Consider the following 23,931-nt stretch of genomic DNA (forward strand, 5'->3'; position numbering starts at 1 on the left):
AAGGAGACGGCGGTGGGCTACGGGCAGTGTGCCAGATCAATGAGCCCTGCGTCTCTAGGGCTCGGTGCATGGCGAAAGCAGAATTCCCGTCTGCCTCAAGGGAGCCCAGGTCTTAGCTGGCACTGCCAGGAGATTTCTTCTCCAGGGGCATTAGGGAAGGGAAAAGCGCCTCTCGGAGTCAGCTAGGCAATCTGCTGCCTCTGGATTACTCCCATCCAAGCGTGCGTGCTCTGTGTGTGTGTGTGTGTGTGTGTGTGTGTGTGTGTGTGTGTGTGTGTGTGTGTGTGACTTCGTAGACTACTCACACGTACAGTAGAGACTCACAGGAGAGCGAAAGCAGGAGAGGGCGGGAGAGCTGGGAAGAGGAGGGGGAAAGCGGGAGAGAGAGAGAGAGGGAAGGAAGGAGGCAGAAGAGATCCAGATCCAGACACAGCAGTAGCTAGCTGTTCGTGGCAGAACAGACTCAGGCTCCCTTCCCAGGCAGCACATAGAGACTGCCTCCTTCTCCTCCGCTAAGAGGCAGGAACCTCAACCAGAACAGGGGCAGCAGCAGCCAGCCGCAGCTCTAAGCTCCTACCTCTTTCCCTCTTTCCCTCCTTGTCAGTTCCTCCCCCTCTTCTGCTCTCAGCCCACAGCTATTTCCTTCTTCCAACCTCTTTAAGATCTCTGGCTTCTTTTCCGTTCTCACCTCTCTCTCCCATTTCCCCTCCCACCCGCATCCCACCTTTTCTCGCCTTTCCTTCCATCCCCCTCTCCTCCTTTTCTTTCTTTCTTTCTTTTTTTTTATTGCTGCTTTCGTCCTGTCTCGAGATAAGTGCTGTCTTCCCTAATCCTCTAGCATTTCAGCCCTAAAAACTGAGAAAGGAGTTGCTATTTTTCCCTAGTGACATTATTATTATTATTATTATCTTTATCATTTTTTATTTCCAAAAGTGCAAGACAAGGAGAGAATCCGGGATCTAAGCGGCAGCCTTAAGTGCAAGTCTAGTACCATAATAGTTACTGTTATTGCTCTTTTTTATTACTCATTTCCTCTAAGAGGGAGAGAGGAAGAAGAAAACTTCAACTATCTCCTCTGGTCAGTGATTACTATTGCTTTGGAGGAAGTGAAAGCCCCAAGGAGAAGCGGACCGAGAAAGAAGAAGAGAAAGACGACCTGCGTTTTCCTTCATCTCCCGCAGCAGCAGCAGCAGCAGCAGCAGAAGGACAAACAGAGCAGCGCGCGAGAGCAGCTGCGGAGATAGGCGAGAGGATGAGGGGCTCTGAGCCCCGGGCTGCGGGGAGGCGGCGGCGGCGTCTCCACAGCGGCTGCAGTGTGGCTGGCCGCGGCAGTGGGAGTTGCAACTCCTTTTCGGCCACAGTGTCTTTGGCCGGGTGCTGCTCTGCTCCCCGGCGAGCTCCACTTTGGACTTGTCTCCTGCTCTGCGCCGCACTCCGGACCCTCCTAGCCAGCCCGAGCAATGAAGGTAGGCAGGTGGAGGTGAAGATGGACAGCTGGTGGGGATGGAAGTGGGGGGGGAGGGAGGGGTGGACTGAGGTGAGGATGCACTTGAGCTGGGGCATGGAATGGAGGGGACCGTTGTGCTAGGGGCACCATCTGCAGCTGTCCCAACTGCTGCTCTCTTCCTTGTCTTGCTCATGACCTCCCTCCCATTAATTAGCCCACAGAGTCCCCTCTCCTGTCTTCTTTAGGTTTATTATTTGTCATTCTTCTGGTGCTGTTGCGAAGGGGGTGCGTGTGGAAGTCAAGGTGCAGGTCCATTCATGGGATCGGCTAAGTTGTTGGGGATGGTTGACCAAGGAAAGGGTTTATTTACAGGAGCCAGAGCCGTGATGTTGGGGGCTAGTCTAGCTCGGTCTTAGGGAATATAAGCTAGAAGGAGACGATTGTGGGGGGTCGAGGAAGGAGAGCTACTGGAAGGGCGACAGTATTTCAATCCTGGGAGCTAGAAACCGTTATCTAAGGGAGGTGAGTGGGAACCTTTACTTGGAGCAAAAGTGAGTAGCAAGAGCTGGTATTTAGGGTGGCACCAGCTGCTATTTCAGGGTTGGTGGCGGGAGCTGTTATGGGGAGGGAAGGAGGCGCACGAGTGTTGGAGCGAAGGCTCTCAACACTGTTGATGCCCATCTGTTTATGACTATAATAATTACACCAAGGCGGCCGTGCGGTAGGAGGCGGGGGAGGAGGAGGGGAAGACGCGGAGGGTGGAGGAGACGCAGGGAGATGGGGGGGGAGGAGGGGGCTGTCTCTGCCAGGAAGTTGCTGCTGGAGCTTGTGAATGAATGTCTCTCCGGGTTTTTCGGTGCCTCTGGGGAGTGGGAAAAACTCAGCTCCGGATACTGGAAGTCTCCTGACTTCCTTCCCACCTCCCAAAACGCTTTACCTCTTTTTTTCTATAGCTGCAGGTTCAGTTGTACTGTTGTTTTTGCCGTCTGTGTGATGGGCTGGGGGCGCGGGAACAGCACCTGTGCCTTCTCTTCTGGTGCGGGGCCCTAGTGGGCTGTGCCTAGTCCTCTGTGCCGCTTCTCTTCAACCAGCCTCCCGGAGTCCCGGTCCAGGCTCGGAGTATTTCTTTTCATACACATTGAGCTTCACGGGGACACTCTAGGCTTTAGCTCAGGATCTAGGAAATCCGCCTACGGTCAGGGAGACGGAGGGCCGTTTTACTTGTTTTATTTACCCCCGCCAAGAACGAGTTTCCAACTAGAATCCTCGATATGGGGCTCAGGAAGGGGATGAGAATCCGTGCCTTTCCGGGGAGGTGGCCAAAAGACTCATAAGATGCTGCAGTCAGCCACCTCCTAGTGTGCACGCTTACAGCCTCCATTCTTGGGGAAGGCGCTAAACTGTTTTCATACAGATGCAGCCTTCCAAGATTCGATGCCAAAAATAAGAAACTAAAATTAAAGCTAATCTCTTCCCTCTCTTACTTCACTAAATCAACTTTTTCCTCTTTTCTTAGCTGTTATACGAGGTCCTGATTCCAAAATGTCTTAAGGAGGGGGATTCTTTTAAAATACCCCGTTGCCAAGGATAGACTAAGCAGAGGGTTTCCTGCCTTCTTATAATGTGGATAAGCTAGGGAAGGGTTTCCCTTCCCCCCCCAAAAAAAAAGTTTCATCTCCTCTGTTGAAAGTCAGGAGAAATCCACCAGGCTCTGAGGTACTTTGTCTTGATTCTAGATGGTCATAGTCGTACTAAAGGAGGTCCTGATTTTAATGTAAACCATTCTGATAAGTACCACTTACCCAGGACAGTTTGCTTGTTTTGAAGTCCATTTCTCCATGTTTTAGTGGTAGCCTTGAAGACAGGTAGGAGGGCACTGAGAAGAATAGGTCTTGGTGTGTGTGTGTGTGTGTGTGTGTGTGTGTATGTGTGTGTGTGTGTGTCAAGGGGGTAGTAAATGGAAGTATGTAACAACCATCTATTCCCCCCAAGAACTTCATAGAACAGATCATATTAAACATATCAGACAACCGAGTCTGTTAACATAGATTAGTCCTAAGCTATTTAAGCAGTATTTCATCTCCTTTCAGAACTGGGGAAGACATGAGGTGCAGGAAGGTATATTTTAGATCAAAAATAAAAAATAAAAAAATGCCTTCTTGGAAATGCCTGAGATTCTAATAGTCCACAATTCAACACTTGTGTTTAGAGAACAACAAAAATAGCAGAAAGAAACTTAAATAGAAACAGAAACGAAATCCTTAATATTGTTGATCTAATCTCTTTTCTTAATCTCACCTCCATTCTGTACTTTTTCATTTTTTTTCTGACATTTGTTTTACTGTCCCAGACCTTTGAGTGCTTCTTTTAAATTTTGCAAACTTGCTCTTCTCTCTTCAAACATCCATTGCTTTTAATTGTGAAGAAATAGAAATTATACCCTGAATCTATTCTGACACTACTCTCCTCTCTCATTTCCCCCTCCTTCTTTGTCCCTCCCCCAGTGTCTTTATGTAGGCTCAGCAATTTGAGGGGTTGAGAAGCAGGTGGAGTTCTTTGGGAAGATCAGATATGTGCAATGTGCTATAGAAACATAGATTCTTAGTGTTAATTCTTTTTTTTTCCATTTCCCCTCTTCCTAATAAGGCATATATATATATATATATATATATATATATATATATATATATATATGTATGTATATACATATAATCCTTAGGTCTCTTAATCTATTTGTATGTATGTGATATATGGTCCTGATTATATAAGAAAATAAGTTACAATCCCAGTAGAAAATAGTTTAAAAGTTTGCAGTCAAAAGATCCAGTTAGCTTTTAATGATTTGTTTGTTGGACTTCTATAAGAAAAGGTAAAAAAAAATGAAATAGGTGATTCCAGAGTCTGGAATCTGTGGATCAGTATAAACTGAATTTTCCAATATTATGGCTTGTGGAAAATATAACTGAAGAAGGCACATGCATTCTTTGACCTCATTGGTGAAGAATATTATTAGCCAGATAGCAGTCCCTTTAAACGAAGTGGCCTTGTTCTTTGGCTCAGTTGTCCTATTTCCATAAAGTTGTATTGTTCTGTACAGAAAAACCTTTGAACTAGCTAACAGGTATACTAACTTTAAAAGAAATAATAAATTAATTCAAAGTCTCATTTGACAAAGTGAGTCCTCTGTGACGTGTAAGTAGAACAGTGCAAAGAACAGATTTCCCTAGCTCTTTTAACCACAATAAGTGCATATTTTAGTACTTTCAATAAACATGAAAGCAAGACCATTGAGGTATGGATTCTGGATGTGGGCAAAAACTTAATAGCTGACCTTTTAAATTATTATTACTGTTTTTTTAATTAATTTACTGTCTGGGCATTTATTTGTAAACAAGGAATATTTGACCAGTACTTTTCACAGCAGGGATTCTTGGCCAATTACTGCTGAACAGCTCTGCCTTTCATTATGTAGTGAATCAAGCTTAATTCATTGAAACCACAGTCAGTACAGTTCTTCTTTGCTACTTACTGACAGTTATCAGCAGTATGTTTTTGAAAAGTCCAGTTTCTTTTCTCTGAATGATTTCTACATTTGGAGAAAAAAAAATGTGTGGACAGGAGTAGGGGGAGGCTCTTGATAGAAATGAGAATAAACTCCTGAATTGATTGAGTGAAAATAATGACTCTTTTCTTCAGAAAGGAGAGAAGAATGTTTGTGTCAACTTTTTTTTTATGTTTTTGAACATGTTTCTAAAACCAGTAGATCCCAAATATGGCAAATGTATTTAAATAAAATAATGTGTTATGTGGGAGTTATTATAATTGCACAATACTTTGCTCTAAGCAGTCCTTTCAAATTGGGGAAGCAAACAGTAATAGGATCATAACTGTGCTTTAGGATCATAAAAGGAAAGAAATATTCTTGGCTTCTCCTATTGTTTCTAAATCTTAAAAAGTGAATTGCAAAAGGATTTTTGAAACTTCATGTCCTGGAGTAGTAAGAACCAAATAACAGTGAGTGTTTTTGTTTTTAATGTTTCGAGAGGAAAACTACTTTCAAAATGTTTATTTGATAAATTAGTTTATGTTTAGTATAATTATGCAGGAAAATACATGTTTAAGAATTTTTTTTTAAATGAAGATTTTTCCTTTGGAAGACACTTTCTTAATGTTATTATAATCATCTGTGACAAAGTTTTAAGATAAGTTATAAATATATAGATAAATTATTATATTATGGAACAATGATTGTTTACATTATGGGTATAGGCATTCTTATTTACAAAACAAAATTACCTGTGAAAATTAAGGTATTAGTGGGCTTTTTTTCCTGCTTTTTTATACATGTTATTTAAATCCACCTAGAGTACAATGGGAACTAATTCAGACTCACAGGTCAGTATACCAAAATTATTTAGTTAAAAATAGTATATACCAAGTTTAAGGAACTGATTTTTCCTCAATTTATTGTACTAATTAATTATTTTGAGATTTTGGGATATACATATATTGATAGTTGTATTGATTACCCTTTTAACATGATTTCCCCCCCTTTAATCAGTTTAGTTTAAACTCCTATTTGCATAAAATTTGCCCTTTTGCTTTGATTTTTTAAGCAACATGAAAATATAAATGATGATTTTAAATGATTATAAAGGGTTGTAACTTTTTGGAAGGTAGGTTTCAAAGTTTACTGTGGGAAAAGAAACACATAAGAGATAAGGAACTAGTATAAAATTATTATTGATTTCTTATACATTACCTAAAATGCGTCCTTAAGTTCAAGTTACTGAATCCTATTTTACCAAGTAAAAGTGTATACTAATTAGAAAAGCAACCTAATCACATTAAATCAGTTTCAGTAGAGCTGTCTTTAAAATTTTAAATTGTACACCTGATAATTTCACACTGAATTTACAAATTATGAAAAAAAAACTACATGTTGAGTCTTAATTGAAGTTTAAATCACCAATCCCTTTTTTTCTTAATGATTCATTAGGTACAGATTGACTTATTATTCATCTTTCTCATTTTATTAAAGAGTGAGTGGGTAGATATAAGGAGTAAGAAGAAACTTATAAATCATAAACTGTTACCTCAGAGACTGGAATGGTTCTTGCTGTTCTAATGTCTCTGATGAGTATGTATTTATCTAATAAACTGGAATGTCTCCTACTGTTCTGCTCTATTGGCTAAATACATATTTAGCTATTTTATCTGCATGTATGTGATTAGTTAGGTATTCCTTCTAAGGAGTTACAGTGGTGTATTCTGATAATACTTACTGATCATATATATAGATTTTGAAAAATAATTCTAATCCTTAACTGTCCAAAACAACTCCGGTTGAACTGGAGAATTTTTAGATTATTTTTTATGTACAGGTATTTCACTATATTCTGTTCAAATATAAATGGCTATAAATAATTATAATTATTTAGGAAATTAGATGTCCATTCAATAAGGTACATTATAAAGCTGTAAATTTGATCAATAACTTTGAGCCATTCTCACCTATCATGTATATTTCCATATGCTTTCAAATGTACAAAAACATTTTTTTTCTTTGATTTGAGTGTTTGTCTATGCCATCCACTTTAATGTCTTAGATAAGGAAAATTTCCCTTAAGGAACCTACATTTCAACTTGAAAGTGATTTTTTTGGGGGGTTATTTGGCTTGAAATATCCTAAGCCAATAAATATTAACATTCTTCATATTATATTTTTACATTACAATTTTGTTTTGTTTTGTTTTTGTTTGTTGACCATAGAAATCTGTTGCTTATAACTTTTTAAATTCCCAAAATAGGTATAATATGTAAGAAAATGCAAATATGCCTCCTATGTTAGAAATTTAATACCATATTTCTAATGAAATACATATTTTATGACAAATCACTGATATCTAACATAGAAACACAGATGAACTTTCTACAATTGCATTATGTCTGTTGCCTCTATAATTTAGATTTTAGAAATGCTTTTTGCCAGTCAAGTCACAATTAGGTAAACTGACTTGTCCTGCTGTGAAGAAAGGTATGTTCAGCATTTATGTGTCTTCCTGCCCTGACCATAATTTACTGCCTCTACAAAAATGGGTAAATCATTTAATATCTGTTTCTTACTTTCCTAATTTGTAAAATGAGGGGTTTTGACTAAAGGGGTTCTAAGATCTCTCTCAACTTCAGTACATATTAGAGGATTCCTCCTTCTCTGTGTTTTAGGCTATAATGCAGTTTTCATTTTAGTCATTTTAATTCCACCAAGTCATTTAGATGGTGTAAATACAAACTTTGGATTGTAAAATGGGAGGGGTGGACATCTACAGTTGCTGTGGGCTAAAGAAACATTTACTAAAAAATAAGGGAATGGTTTTCTCTAGGGATTTTACATTCTTATCTAAACTATGTGTTGAATTTAGATTAAATACTATGGCTAATACTTGTTTCAGATAACTTATGGTAGGTCATCAGTGAAGGTCATCTGTTTCACAATTTGAAACTGTTAGATCAGCTTGCTTAAATTTATTTTGATGGGAAGGAGCCACTTGGTGGTAGGTGATTCTTGAGCAGTAACTGTTATGTAAAAAGAAAATGTATCATCAATTAAAAAATAGTGTATTTAAAACTGTATTTAAACTGTATTTAAAACAAGTAAGAGGTAGCATATATATAGCACTTTAAGGTCTTTAGAACACTTTACAAGAATCTCCTTATATCCTCAAAATAGCTCTGGGAAATAAGTGCTATTATTGTCACACTTTTACATTTGAGGAAACAGGGTCTGTTAGGTTTAACACAACTAATAAATGGCTGATTCAGGATTTGAACCCAGGTCTTCCTGCCTCCAGATTCATACTCTAACAACTTCACTTCCTAGCTGTTTTACTGCTTAGCTGATAGAGTTCTTTAAAAGGTTGAAAAAAAAAGAAAAAAAAACTGGATTTTTTTTCTCTGGCATATCTGGATTAGAATTATTAAACCACTGTTGCCAAGAGAAATCCATGGTAATTTAGATGCTACAATTTTTTTTTCTCTTCTAAAAGCTCTAAACTTGTAATACCTTTAATGAGGACCCCAGATGCTACAATATAAAAAAAAAACATAAAAAGTAAATGTTTTAGAAAATAGCATGATTTAGAACTTCATTTGGGGGCTATTTATTCCTTCATTGTTTAGTGTACTGATATTTACCAAATAGTGAATAGTTTGGTATAGGTTAAAGATCATTGGACTTGGAGTCTGAAGATTTGGGTTCATTTGCTTCAATGTTAACTACTTTTAGAAAATCCAGATTAGTTTTCTATAGGCTATAGAAGTGAAGCTATCAGTTTGCTCATCTATAGAATGAAGATAATTATACTTTTCGCTGCTTCACAATGTAACTGTGATGAAAATCCTTAGCTAGTGATGGTAAAAAATAGCTAATATTTTCTTCAAACTTTGAAAAGCACTTACAAATATTATTTGTCCTCACAACAATTTTAGGTGTTAGGTGCTATTATCATTGCCTTTTAAAAAAATGAGGAAATAAAGACAGATCAACATACACTTTGTTGTTGTTGTTCAGTCATGTCAGACTCTTTGTGACCTTATGGAACAGAACATGCCAGGCCTTTCTATCCTACACTATCTTGCAGTCTGTCCATGTTCATGTTCATTGTTTCCATGACACTATCTATCTATCTCATTTTCTGCCATTCCCTTTTCCTTTTGCCTTCAATCTTTCCCAACATCATGGTCTTTTCCAATGAGTCTTGTATTCTCATTATGTGGCCAAAGTAATTTAAGCTTCGGCTTTAGTATTTGACCTTCCAGTGAATAGCCTGAATTCATTCCTTTAAGTATTGACTGATTTGATCTCCTTGCTGTACAAGGGACACTCAAGTACCACAGTTCAAAGTGATTGATTCTGGGTGCTCAACTTTCCTTATGGTCCAACTCTCACTGCCTTGCATTGCTACTAGAAAAACCATACCTTTGATTCTATGGATGTTTATTGTAAAGGTGATGTCTCTGCTTTTTAGTATGCTATACACATGTGTCATAGCTTTCTTTCCAAGGAGTAAGTGCCTTTTCATTTCATGGCTGCAGTCACTATCTGCAGTGAATGATCTTTGAACTCAAAGAGACAAATTTACCCAGGGTCAAACAGTTACTCCTACCGGTAACTTCATAAGCATTTGACTCCTGGGTTAGTCTGTTTATTGCTGTCTGATGCTGGGTTTGAACCTGTTTGTCTCACTTATGCCAGGTCCAGCACTCTATCCAATGTACCAGCCAGCTGCCTTCAAACATTATTTAAATGTGAAAAAGCCAGAGCCATAAATAAGTTATTTTTTTTCCTTTGCCATTGCAAGCACCACACACCACACCATATGAGGCATTCTCACATGTTTTAAGGTAAGAGCAGTCACTACTACATGAAGAAAGCAATTATAGATACTGACCAAAGAAGGGCCATTGAGTAGCTTACTATTTAAGTTGACTTTCATACCTAGTTATCATAAAGGAACAGTTGTTTCTTCACACTGGAAATCCAAAAAGATTGATTTCTAAAAGGTGAGTGTAGAACAGTAAGCTTTGGTCTGTGTTAACATTTCCTGGATCCCTGAAGTCCTCAGCCCTTCACACAGACAACCCCTCCCCATCTATAGACACTGGGGCCATCCATGAAATGAGATACTGAGGCAAAGGGAAAATGAAGGGTCTTGCCTCAAGCCAGACAAGCAGCAAGCTATATTATTTATGTATCTAGGATTCAAACCTGGGTTCTCTGATTCCAAAGCTAAATTTTATTTTCATTGAACCTTATTAAGTCATCACTTACCATCTAATTACAACCAATCTTCTGGTTATGAGTTACAATGCCCGCCATAATTTTTTTTTCATTTTTTTCCTGCATGAATTTATTGTTGTTGTTGTTGTTCAATCACATCCAACTCTTTGTGATCCCATTTTGGGTTTTCTTGGCAAAGATACTAAAGTGGTTTGCCGTTTCCTTTTCCAGCTCATTCTACAGATGAGAAAATTGAAGCAGACTAGGTTAATGCCTTACCCAGGGTCACACAGCTAGTAAGTATCTGAAGCCAGATTTGAACTCAGGAACATGTCTTCCTGATTTTGGGCCAGGCACTCCATCCACTGTGCCACCTTTTTATATACAGGTGTTTTGGTTCTGGAGAGATGGAGGAAATGAGCTTTTGTGTAAGGAACACAATTTGAGAGAAAATAGCTTCTTAGGTAATGTATTGGGGTGGAATATTGACTGTCACACAACTAGTAAATGCCTGAGGCTGGATTTGAACTCAGGACCTCCTGATTCCAGAGAGCCAACACTTTATCCACTGCATCACTTATTTGCATGAATTTAGGGAGTACCTACCTTGGCATGACTGACCTTTCCTTTGTTGGAAGGTTTCTGCCTTTGTCTTGATTTTCCTATTTACAGAGTGGTCTTCTTGCCCAAACCCTAGGCCCTCAGGAAATTTTGAGATGCAAGAGAAAGGGGAAAGAAGACTTCAGGAGAAAGAAAAAAAATCCTGGGATCAGGGAAGAAGTAATATGATGGTCTTGAGTGCCCATCATCAGAGGTATCTCCTTCTCCCTGCCTTTTCTATCTGGAATTCCTCTCTTCAGGCTAATTGATGGAGGGAAGAAAGAGGCTTACAAGAGGAGAGGATATTGTCCATTTCATGCCTTCAAGCTTCCATATGGCCCTGCATCACTGAGGAATGCTATGTAGCAATCTGAATGATTGCATGATGTCTACATTGAGATCATTTGCTTTTGGGGCAACTGGGTGGCACAGTGGATATAACACTGGCCCTGGAGCCAGGAGGACCTGAATTCAAATCTGGCTTCAGACACGTGACACTCACTAGCTGTGTGACTCTGGGCAAGTCACTTAACCCTAATTGCCTTACCACCACCACCCCCCACCAAGAAAAACAGAGAAAGATTATCTCTTTGAGGGCTAGGCCAACCTCCTCACTCACACTAGACCAGAACTGGGTTCCTGCAGCCTTAGCTTTAGATAGAAGAACTCCAGCAAAATATCAACCTGATATGAAAGCTGGAATCTCATTCTTCTTTTCTCATGATTCTGCAAATAGTCTCTGACTGGTGATATAATCATCCTCATCTAGTCATGAGGCCCTATCCATGTTTATTGTCTTTGAGGAATAAATATTATGGCTTGCCAACTGGCTGTTAAATTTTCCATGCCAGGGCAAATTTTCTGTTCTCAACCAGTTCTCTTTCCTGAGACAAAACTTTTGTTCCTCCACTCCAGTTATAGTCCATTGATCAATAAGTTAACTTTTTAAAATGAAACTCATAGAGATATCCAAATGTGGAAATTAATGTCATAGGTTGTATAGTTTACAATTAATCTTTAAAAAACAAATACCTAATCCATCAGACTTTTAAAGGAAACTCCATTTTTGTTCTTATTTTAGCATTCATTGTAATGAGGTTACTTTGAGAATACCTACAGCTTTTAACATTTGATCAAGTATTTCATTCATACTGAAATGTATTACTATGGTTTGCTTTTTTTCCCCCCAAAGATTAGGAGAAAAAGCTGCCTTCAGAGAAAAGTGGAAAGTAACAAGACACCTATTTTTCTTCCTGTCTCTTGACTCTTGCTAGTTTGGGAATGGGGGGATATATCTTTGTGAGTTTAATGTAATTCTGAAAAAGGCTTATTGTTGATAGTTGTATTTTTTTCTCTCATTCTTTTAAAATAGCTTAGCATAATTATTCATTTCATGCCTTTTTTTTTTTTTCTGTTGATATGACCAACTGAAGATTTGGATGCTAGGCTGCAGAGAAAGGAAAGCATTTGGCTCAGCCGTAGATTTCTGAAGTAGCTGTGCTGGCAGACTTCAATATTTGTCTCTAGTAGTTTAGTTCTCTGGGAAGCTTGTTTGTTTTCAGTATTTCTCTGCCTAGTTTCAGCCTGTCTTTGTCTAATTATTTATTTTGAGCAACTGATTTTAAGTACCGGAAGGACTAGACCATAATCAAACAATTGATTGGTGTGAGCCAGAATTTAGCATTACTGCAGCTTAAATAAATACTTTTAAACATTCTATGATTATTCTGGTACCATCTTTGTTTTTGAAAATTTGCTGCCATCTCCATCCCCAGACCTTGGTCAGAGGCAGTTGGGTAGATGATAGTAGTTATAGTAGTGCTGGATTTGGATTTAGAAGGAACTTAATTTTAATTTTTCTTTAGATAACTAGCCTAAAGGTTGCTTAACTTCTCAGCCTCATTTTCTTCATCTGTGAGATGGAGAAAATAGTAGTGACTCTCTGACAAGATTTTGTGAGAATCTGAAGAAATAATGTATGTAAAGTACTTTAGTAACCTAAAGTGTTATATAAGTTATTGTTATTGTTACCCCACCTACAGAAAGAGAAAGTGGCTTTCAGTAGGCAAAGAAGCCAAGAAATTAGGTAGGATAGAGGTGTGTGTGTGTGTGTGTGTGTGTGTGTGTGTGTGTGTGTGTCTGTGTGTCTACGTATGTATGTAAAATCTTAATAGAACTTAGAAATCCATTTCACTAGACCAGCCTTTATTTAAGAAATTAGGACAATTGTGATTCAGAAATTTGAAGTGACTTGGCCCAAAGAGCAAAGATAATAACAAGTAGAGCCAGAACTCCAATCTAGGTTTCTCATCTCAAGCCCAGAAGACTTTTCAGTCTATCATGCAGCCTTTCCAGCACGGGTTTGGCAATTTCCACTCAAAATCAAGATTTCTAATCACTAAGGCTAAAAAAGAGATTTTTTTTTGGTAAAAGTAAGTAAAAGTCATTTTGTGTGTACATGTGTGTATGTGTGTGTGTGTGAATCACAAGCATTGGTGGAATGAACCTTTTCATTTTATTTCAAGAAAGATGGTTTATTTACTTTGCAGTGACTGACTGTCTTTCCTCATTCCAGGATGCAGTTTCATGTGTGCTGAGTGGAAAGACAAACTTTGCAGGTATATCCGGGCTGGCACCAACACAACAAAGTCAATCCTATCATAGTGCAAGCCCTAAGGGAGCCAAGTTCTTGTTTTCATCAGTCTTTCTTGAGTATTTGCAGAAGTGTCCCAACGTACTTCCAAGTCACATGGAAGATGATAATGGATTCCCTTACTATGTCCATTGTGTCCATTTTCATCATTTTAATAAGGTGGCAAAAGGAGACTCCTAAAATCACATGAGCTCCTGGGGAGTAGGAGACAGTTTTGCTTTAATAGCTCTTAGTCTGCCACATAGTAGGCACTTCATAACTGATGGCCCATTGGCCTTTTAACCAAGGGGAACATGTTCAGACTTTTGTAGTCATAAGGAGAAATTCATATATATTTTCAAAGATTTAAGCTTTGCTTATTGTTTTAGTATATTTGATTCCAATGAACTTGGGGAGGAGGCTGGTTTCATTTTTTCAGCCTCTTATTGTGTCACCCTTCTTAGGACAACAGAAAGTAGAATTTGGAAGAGATTATATAGCTCAATCTCCTAAGTCTACAAATGAAGAAATAAATTTTAGAGAATTCAAATGACTTTTTCATGGTCACAATGACATTACAGCATGGATTTGAACCGAGGCTTTCTAGACTTAAATCAGGCTTTTTTGATTTCTTTAGCTTTATATATATGAAACAGAGAATGCCAAATTTATTGGAAGATGATCCAGGTGCAATTTCTTTTTAAACTTATAAGTAATCTAATATGCATTTATTAGGCACTTACTGTTTCCTAGGGACTTTCAACTTCAAATACTAATCTCCACCTTTTGTCAGATTTAATTCTTTTGTGGCCAATAAAATAATTTTTTCTCAGTATAGAGAATAAAATCAGAAAACTGCTCAAAAATCCAGTATACTGATAATGGGGAAGGGCATGAGTTTTCTGTATATGTGCAGAAACTCTATGTTCAAAGAAGAAAAGTGAATAATGTTACACGTCAATAGATTTTCTTCAGTGACAATTCCATCCTCTAAAATGTAGAGGGGTCAATGAGAAATTCTGTTCTGGATTAGATTCCCCTCAATAAGGGGAAAAAATGGTTTCTGGTAGGGAAATGATGGGAACGTTGGGGAAAGTGACCATTCTATCTCTGAATTTATGATAGAGATAAAAAGGAAAGGCATATTCTGCCATGCAACATAAATAGATTTCAAAGGGGTTAAGAAAAGAATAGATAGGATAGCATTCCCTAGAATATTAGAGGTGATGCTGCCCCTGGAAGAAGAGGAAGCTTTCAAGCATGGATCACATGTTAATATTCTGTAGAGGATTTTTTTTTCAGGTATAAGACAAAATATCATCTAATATCCTTTAAAAGTATGAGATAATTTTAATCGTGGGATTCTCTGAAGGACCTGATTATGAAGATTTCAGAAGGGAGAGCTGTTGTTGTTCAGCCATTTCAGTGGTGTCCAAGTTTTTGAGCCCACTTTGAATTTTCTTGACAAAGATATTGAAGTGGTTTGTCATTTCACCATCCAGTTCATTTTATAGATGAGGAACTGAAATAAATAGGGTTAAGTGACTTGCCCAGGGTAAGTGTCAGAGGCTAGATTTAAACTCAGAAAGAAGAGTCTTCCTGACTTCAAGTCCTATACTCTATCCATTTTGCCACCTAGCTGCTCCCTAAGAGCATCAGCATGGGAAGATGTATAAGCCAAATAAACCTTAGGTTTTGGGAAAAAAGAAATTATTTTCAATATTTAACAAACATTATTAATCTAGCCTCACTCCTTTTGACAATTGCTATCAAACAGTTAAAGCTTTTGTTCTTGGAGGGGAGGGCATTAAACAATTAGCATATTTTTAAAGTAATGATATAGTGTAGTATAATATAAAGCATAACACATGATATATCATGATATAAATAATGTGATACAATAGACCATATATGAATATATATACACACCTACAATATTTACATTAGGTATTCATATGTACATTTGTTATACATTTACATGTTAATTGATTTGTTATTGATTGAAAGGTACTTGTTCAGCCCTATGCTGTATTAAACACTAGAAGCCACATTGGCATAAATTATACATAAATATGGATATATATGTCTACAATCTATTCATGTCAATGCAATTATATTTCTATTGATCAGCTCACTCATCTATTCATCATCTATCTACTTGAAACTTAATTCTCTAAATTCCAGAAAGTAAATATTTAGATCCAAACAGGCAGAATAAACAGCAAGGGAGAAAAAGAGACCTGAATGGGCAACCCTCTTATATAAGTAAAAATCATGCCTAGAAGAATACTTAGCTTTTCCAATATCCAAATTGGGACAGATGATGGCAAACAGGGACAGAAAATTATTCTAAGTTGGAGAATTTTAGTTATCAAGTTGCATGTGGGAATTTTCTCACAGTGATAGCTAAGACAAAAATCTGTCATATACCATTGGCCTATTTTTCTTTGATGTTTAATACTAAGAAATGAAAGATTTTTTTTCTTCCTGATTAATTCGTATAATACCAATATGAAGTTGATGTTTTAAAAGTATTTCTTTAAAATGGGAGACAGGGTATGAACACAACATCTTGTTAATAATCAGAAGTACCAAGAGATAGTCTGAACAACATTTTTGGTTCTTGAGTCTTTTTACAATATGATGTAAATATTTTTCTATCTTTTCTATCTCACAATCCAAACTTTGAAAAGTAATGCTTACAAAGAACTGCAAAACTCTCAAACTAAACATTACATACTTGTAACTCTTCTGAACTGAAGATTTCACATGACAATTTGATTCATATTAAATTAGTTTGAGTTACCATTTCCCTATGAACTTTAGTAGCTAATACATAATCTAATTAACTTCTTTAAGCATTTTTAACAAATGTTCAACATAATAATAACCTGGGTTCACTTTTATATTTCTATTACATATATTCATACACACATATACATACACACACAGAGCTGATGTTTAATAAATGGATGACTGTTGGACATTATCCAGAAGAACTATCAAATATTCATGTCAAAGAAAACACTGGAAAACACTTACCTGAGGTATCTTCAATTTCAGAAAAATGTTTTTATTGATTGATACGGTAAATTAAACAGTTCACATATGTAGGCTAGAGGAGAGGTAATATTTCTTGATTTTTGATTTCTGTTGGCTGTTGAGGAGCCTGTCAGGCTAAAGCTAGAGATTAGCCAGGTAACACTAAACATTAATTTATTGTTAAACATTAGCAATGCTGTTAATATTTTTTGGTATATGCATGCACGTGTATGTTCCCAGACAGAAATATACAGAGCATAGGCACACCTAGGTGTTTTCCATTAGACTCCTACTCTACAGTTCTTTGATGGAATGCAAGTCATTTTAATTTTTTGATGACTATGCCAGGAAAGCACAAGCCCTGGTACATCCATTCTTTTTTTTTTTTTAATATTTCGTATTCAAAACTTGGAGAGTGTATGCAATGGGTAAAGGAATTAGTGCCTGTGGTCTGTGCACCTCTGCTCATCCTAATATAATGCAAATAAGCCTATCACCAAGCTGTCCACACTATGTTAATTATACTGGACACAGCAACTCAATAAGACCATTTCTTATCTTATAGTGATATTTTTGCCAGCATCAATAGAGGGAGCATAGAGTGCAGTGAAATCAGAGATCCTTATATCGTTGAAGTGTATTAAGAAATACATTACAAGCAGTATTGCATTTATCAATGGACTACGTCCTGAAAGTTTGTCTCTGTGATAAAAATGAGTATTTATCTTTATCTATAGTGATCTATCTATAATATAGATAAATCTATTCATAGAGGTAGTTAGATAATTCAGTGGATAGAGCACTGGTCCTGGTGTCAGGAAGATTCATTTTCCTGAGTTCAAATAATGCCTCAGACTTTACTAGCCATGTGACCCTAGGCAAGTCACTTAACTCTGTCTCAGTTTTCTCATCTGTAAAATGAGCCAGAGAAGAAAATGGCAAGCCACTTTAGCATCTTTCCCAAGAAAACTCCAAGTAGCTCATGAAGAATTGGACATAACTGAAATGGAAGGGAAAGGGTTTTTTTTCATAGTTTTAAGTTCTAAAGAACAAAATTAACTATCATGAATGATGTTTAGCTGTTTTGTTTGTGGTTGTTTTTTTATTAAGGTTCAAAAGCCTATTTAACTTCTAGTGTACAAGAGATATAGTAAAAATAGAACTGTATCATAGCACCTACCTATTTATAACACTGTATCTGAAAAAAATTCTCAAATCAGGAGTCCAGGAATGAATCTCTCTTTTCACTGTGCCAGTGGCTCCGCTTTCGGTAATATTTGGAGGACAAGGACTCCAGACAGTCCTGGGAATAGAAAGGAAGATGGGAGTATAATGCTCCAGCCACAGCTTTGTTTATATTTGTGAAGTAGAATACATTTCTCTATCTTGTAGAATACTCATATAATACACACCTATGTGCATAGATATATATATACATACGTGGTTACACATGCACATGTATATGTTCATATATTTTTACATACACATATATACAAGATTTATAGACTAGAAAGTAATTCTGTAAAACACTGTTTTCACATTACAAATGCATGAATCTTGGTCATTCACCCCACAGTTATTCTGAATTGGGGAACAGAGGGAACCTTTAACTAAATTGGGAGGAGGCAATGTTTCTAGATTAGACTTCCTTCACTTCTCTTTATATGTATAGATTATTTCTATCTTAAACCTTTGTAAATTAAAAGTTACTTATACAAAAATTATTCTATCTCACATCTAATTATTGGAATATGTAGTTGTAGATGGTAATTGACCATCATGTTTTCTCTATAGATGACAGATCACAGATATAGACCTGAAAAGAACTTTAGGATCATCTAATCAAGTTCCTCTGTTGTGACAAAGAATCTACCATTTAAATACAAAAACAGTTGTTTTTATTGTAATTTTGAGCTACAGCTAACATTATTACATGATACTATTAAATCAAAGAATTTCAAAGTTGGAAGGGACCTAGTCTAATACATACCTAAATAATTTTTGTTATTCAGTCTTTTTTTTTTTCAGTTATGTCTGACTCTCCATTTGGGGTTTTCTTGGCAGCAATACTGGAGTGATTTACCATTTCCTTTTCCATCTCCTTTTATGGATGAGAAAATTGAGGTAAATAGGGGCAAATGACATACCCAGGGTCACATAGCTAGTAAGTGTCTGAGGCCAAATGTGATCTCAGGAAGATGAGCTTTCTTGACTCCAGGCCCAAAACTCTATCCATAGCACCACCTAGTTGCCATACTTGAATAATAATCATCTGTAAAATCTATGACTCTTAGCATCATGGGTTTATAGCATAGAGGGACCTTAGAAATGATCTAGTTCAACCTTCTTAGTTTACACATGAGGAACTAAGGCTAAGACCAGTTAACACTGTGACCCACCTAAAATCACAAGCTAGTAAGTGGCAGAGCACCTGTAAACCTTGATCCTCTCATGCCAAATATAAAAATCTTTTCATTCTATCCCATTGCTGTTTTCTATGAATTCCCCTTAAATGAACCTGTTTTAGGAAGAATGCTTATGACATGCTATTTGGTGACTTTTTTTTAATACACCAAAATGATTGCATTAACAAGAAATGTGCATTACACCAGATAGTATTGTGGTGGAGAGAGGCCTTCTGGAAGGAAAGAATAGGAAATACTAAGATAATATCACTCTAATTGTCACTGTCACTCCTGCAGCATTATTGAGGATTCCTATTTGTATGGGAAACTCAGTAGAAGCAGCAAGCTATGGCAGAATGAACAGTGGAATCAGAGTCAAGAGACCTGGGCTACAGCTTCAGATCTTTAAGTATGTAACCTTGAGTAATTCAATTCAACTTCTTTCAGTTCAGTTCAGTTCAATTTAATTGAAATCAAATCAGTTATAGTTATTGAGTGCCTAGTCTGTCTAAGACCTTGTGAAAAACATGACACGTAATGGTGAAAATCAGCAAAGGCAATGCCTAAAAGAGGGGACAGAAGGGAAAAAATAAACACAATTTAGTATGATACATGGTAAAATGTAATAAGAGAAAGGAGAAGTTCATGTGCATATAATAAGAAATGCTATATGAGAAGGAAGAGACTACCATCAGATGTGGACAAGGAATCAGGTAAGGCTATTTAATTTTTCTGGACATCTGTTTTCTCATATGCAAAATTAGGACCTTGGACTAGGTGATTTTTAAGATTCATTCCTGCTTTATGATTCAGTGAATCTGTTTTATTGTATCTCAACTCCTTTGGCTAACAATAAACTACTTATTTGGTCTTCAACACAATGAGACTTTCTTTACACGCTTACCCCCCCTCTACCCCTTCAATAGTCTTTGCTGTTAATACTAGAAGAAATGTCTAGTACTTCTGGGGCTGAGGCTATTGTGAATTTGACATTGTATAGGGTTTACTTCGTATATATTAGTCAAAAAAGTAGCCTATGGCCTATGGACTATTCTTGACTCTCTCACAATAGTAAATACTAGACCAAGTACAGGAAGGGTCAGAGAGCTGTTCACCACCTGTCACCATTATAAGTGTGGGATTATAAGTGAAAGTCCTGATCTGACCATTAGCTAGTTATGTGATCTTAGCTAGTAATTCACTGTATTTCAATAATCATTTATTGAGTTTTACAAAGGAGAGTTACCATCCTTTCTCCAGAAGCCTCTAGTGATGCCCTTTAACAGAAATGGCAAAATAACTAATGTCTTCCTTTTGCTGCATTCAGATTTTCTCCTTCTCCATTTCTCTTTCTCTAAAACACTTTTTGTAAACAATACTATTCTTGAGTCAATCCTTGTTCATATGGAATTCTTTTTTTTTTCTTTCTTCTTTGGGCATAATTGTTTTAGACTCTAGGAAAATAACTAATAAAAACCAGCTCTTCCAGAATGACTTAGGTTGCATTTGGGGGGGGGGGGTAATTCTTTCATTTGTTTTTGGTTTCTTGAATTATTTTGACTGTCATCTACTTTCAGGAGTACTTTAGATTTACAATTTTATGAACTTTCTTACCACAGCAGGAAAAAATAACAGGAAAATGAGTACTAACATCAATGCAATAAAATAGACAAAAGAGATTTATGAGGAATGAGATATTGAAGTTATGATGATGAAGAGATTTTGTGTACCATGGTCTCATAAGTGTCTGTTAGTGTGCATTACTGTGAGGAAGATGGCTGTGGGGAAATTTTTTTCCCTCTTGGACATTATGGATCATATGCTTTCCACATGTGTTTCCTTAAGAAACCATGGACAAGGGGGAATTGCTTGTGTTTTGTTTGCTAGTTTGTTGGTCAATTTTTTAGTTATAGATTGTACATGGTATAATTTTTCATTCAGATCCATGCAGTTGTATATCCTTCATATCAAAAATGATAAAGGAAGAGAAAAAAACAGTATTTTCAAAACTATCTTAAGAGGATTTCACAGTCCTTTTAACTGTTCCCAATCCATATGGCAAGGGATGTTATGTACTACGTAATATGTCATATACATATCCATATGTATATACTGAATTTCCAAAATACTTAGCTATCCTATTGCTAGTTTACTTGGACTAACGCTTTTGGATCCTTTTATTAGTAATTCCTTCAGACTCCCTCAATCTTTCATATGTGTTTTGCTTACTTTTATGTGTATGTATATTCATATATAATCTATCTTTGTTCATATCCATGTGTGTATACACACACACACACACACACATATATGTATAATGATTTTACGTCACCCACTATCAAAAGTACTACTTTTCCTCACATAATAGGTCAGAATGAAAGTAATATAGCATTCTAGGCATCTACCAAATCTGCAAATAAAGTCAGGTACTTAAGAGTTATAGGATAATTTACAGAATAGTTTATACATTATTTGGCTATTCATAGTAATGTGAAAGAAGGAATGATTTTAAAAGATTACAAAGCCACAAGTCAAAATTATATTTTTAGGGATGTTGGTTTTAATATCTATTCTTTCAGCATTCCTAGAGTATAAATTAACATGTAAACATGTATTTTGTGAATGTGAAGATAAAAGCTTAGATTAGCTGAGGCTGTTATCTCTTAAGCTCCCTATCACTTATACAAAATCAAGGTTTTTCCTGATGTCAGTTCTTATTCTACACTTGAGATTTTCTACAATTTGAAAGCTGCTGTGGACAAAATCTAAACCAAAATATGAAAGACTTATGGTCAGTCTTCCACTGAATTGCATCTTTTAACCTAGCCAAGCTGCTTCTCATACCTACAATAGGCCATTGCCAGGCACATCCTCGAAGTTTGCACTCCATTGGTAGATCTTTCCAGAATTCCATGTCCCAATTACACACTGAAGGAGAATTTTAGTGGAAGGGGGGAGTTTTAACACTGATCTTTCAAATGAAGGTGCTTTGGAACAAGTAGAGATGCTTATTCTATGAAGAGACCTCAATTCTTTATGTTGTGGTAGGTGAATTTTCAATGTCATACCTTTTCTTAGTCCTCTACATGTTTTAGTAAATGGCAATATACGTGTGTCAAATGCATCTATGAATGCCAAATGTTCATCCCAGGAGTCACTAGGAGAAAGTTAATGACTCAGAGGATTTACTGCTCTGAGGGTGATTGAAAGCTTAATTTAAGCAGGGAATGGTCAAGGAATTGGGGGATTCAACTGTCAACAAGATATTTCATCTTGTAAATTCTGTGTAGATGGTAAGGAGAAGGTGTTTGTTACGTGGAATGCCTTTGCCTTTTTGGCATTTTTAACATATAGGACTATAGAGAATTTAAAGTTCATTTTTTTAATGCATTACATTTAGCATGAGAATTATGTCAACCAAATAGACCTTTTACAAGTTTTTTTTAAAATTGGTTGTGGAGCTTTTGACTGAAAAAAGTTGTGTTTTTTTGAAAAATGTCAAATTTACTTGGGATCAGGGAGCAAAGATTAACTCAAGGTGGCCTTTAAAAATTTTAAATAATGTATCACATTAAAATAAATAATAATAATAATAACCCACTAGTAAAATAACAAATATTGGAACGAGGTTCAGTTTACCTGGTTTTCCTGATTTGACTTCAAAGGTGTAATTTTGTGTGTGTGTGTGCATGTGTGCATATGTGCTTGTGTGTGTGTGTGTGTGTGTGTGTGTGCGTGCGCACGTGTGTTTGGGTGAATGCTGGAGAAGGCCCATAATTCTGATTTTCTTATACTTCTAAAGTACTCTAAGAGTGGACCAAAATAGATCTAAAACTTCAGGGTGACCTAGAGAAAGACCTATATTTCTACGACTCCTCTAGAATAGAACAGAATCAGATTAAATCTATTCCTTTAAGCTATGCTCAGTGCTTTAGTGACTTGTCTAGAGATCTCCAGCCCACCCTATTTTAAATCCAATGTACTTTTATTCTCATGTATAATCAAGCAGATATTTCATGTTGCAGATAATTGTCCTAAAATGATGACATGCCCCCACTAGGAACATTAGGACATTTTTTCTTTGAACATATTGATCAAAATTTGATTGATAATGGGAAAAATGCTATGCCATGAAGTGACTTAAAAGATTAGATGAGTCTCTTTCTCTGGATAAGCCACAGAAATAAGTTAGTGTACAGAGATTTTATCAAAATGAAAGCTGGTGATGTTTATTTGATTAGTACAATTCATGATTTTAGTGAAAATTTGAGTGACTGCTCATTTTAGATGAACTATTCCAGGCTCACCCATCTGTTTGTCCATTCCTAATACATGCAGGCCTGTTGAAAATGTTCCATATGAGCATGTGCAAATGCCTCCCTTGTGTGTTATCTTAAAAAAAGGCTTTGGTGCAAGTTTCAACTTCATCATCATTTATCCTACCCTGAAGGCTAGAAAGTTAATGATTATATAGATTGTTTTTGCAGTTTTGTATATTTCAATCAAGCATTAGAGATAATTAGGGACCAGGGTAAAGCTTCACTCAAAACAGAGCATCAGCTTTGCATATATTTTCCATTTTATTCTAATTGTTTTCATTGGCTTCATTTTACATTTGAGGACAAAATATGCATGGACAAGTATATGCCCTGTGGTTTCCTGCCTATCATTTAAAAGGTGCCAAGCTTTGAGGAACAAAATTTAAAACTATATATGATCCTCAGATTTATACTTCTCTTTGTACACTGAACTGATCTCTCAGTTTCTTAGAAAGTCAGGATTTACTGTTTGAAATTTGATGATGACTTGTGGTTCCCTCAGGAATAACTAAAGCTCTGTATAACTAGATGAATGACAATCAGGTAAGTAATAGAGCCCCAGGATTTTAGAGTTTGAAGGGACACCATTGGCCAATTAATATCCAAGAAAAGAATACTGAGTAAGTAGTGGTCAAGCTATGCTTTAAGGTCATCAAGCAAGGGAGACCTACTACCTCTCAATCTAGTCTATTACACTTTCGCATAAC

At 36.6% G+C, this 23,931-nt stretch overlaps 1 protein-coding gene across 9 annotated transcripts in view; it reads left to right on the top strand.

Annotated features, from left to right (window-relative positions):
• The first annotated feature begins 379 nt into the window (after positions 1-379).
• The window catches only part of EPHA5 (EPH receptor A5), a 493,180-nt gene continuing 469,628 nt past the window's right edge, over positions 380-23,931 (top strand). For 7 of the 9 annotated variants that reach the window (XM_020999824.2, XM_020999826.2, XM_020999827.2 and 4 more), the window contains exon 1: positions 381-1,466. In XM_020999824.2, the coding sequence (XP_020855483.1) occupies positions 1,253-1,466 (214 nt within the window). In that variant the 5' untranslated portion in view covers positions 381-1,252. Of the gene's footprint in view, positions 1,467-23,931 lie in introns of all 9 variants that reach the window. The other 2 variants (XM_020999825.2, XM_078148799.1) reach the window with 1 other exon arrangement.

This window comes from Phascolarctos cinereus, unplaced genomic scaffold (genome assembly GCF_003287225.1).
Source record: "Phascolarctos cinereus isolate Bilbo 61053 unplaced genomic scaffold, phaCin_HiC Scaffold_9;HRSCAF=440, whole genome shotgun sequence".
NCBI classification, from domain to species: domain Eukaryota; kingdom Metazoa; phylum Chordata; class Mammalia; order Diprotodontia; family Phascolarctidae; genus Phascolarctos; species Phascolarctos cinereus.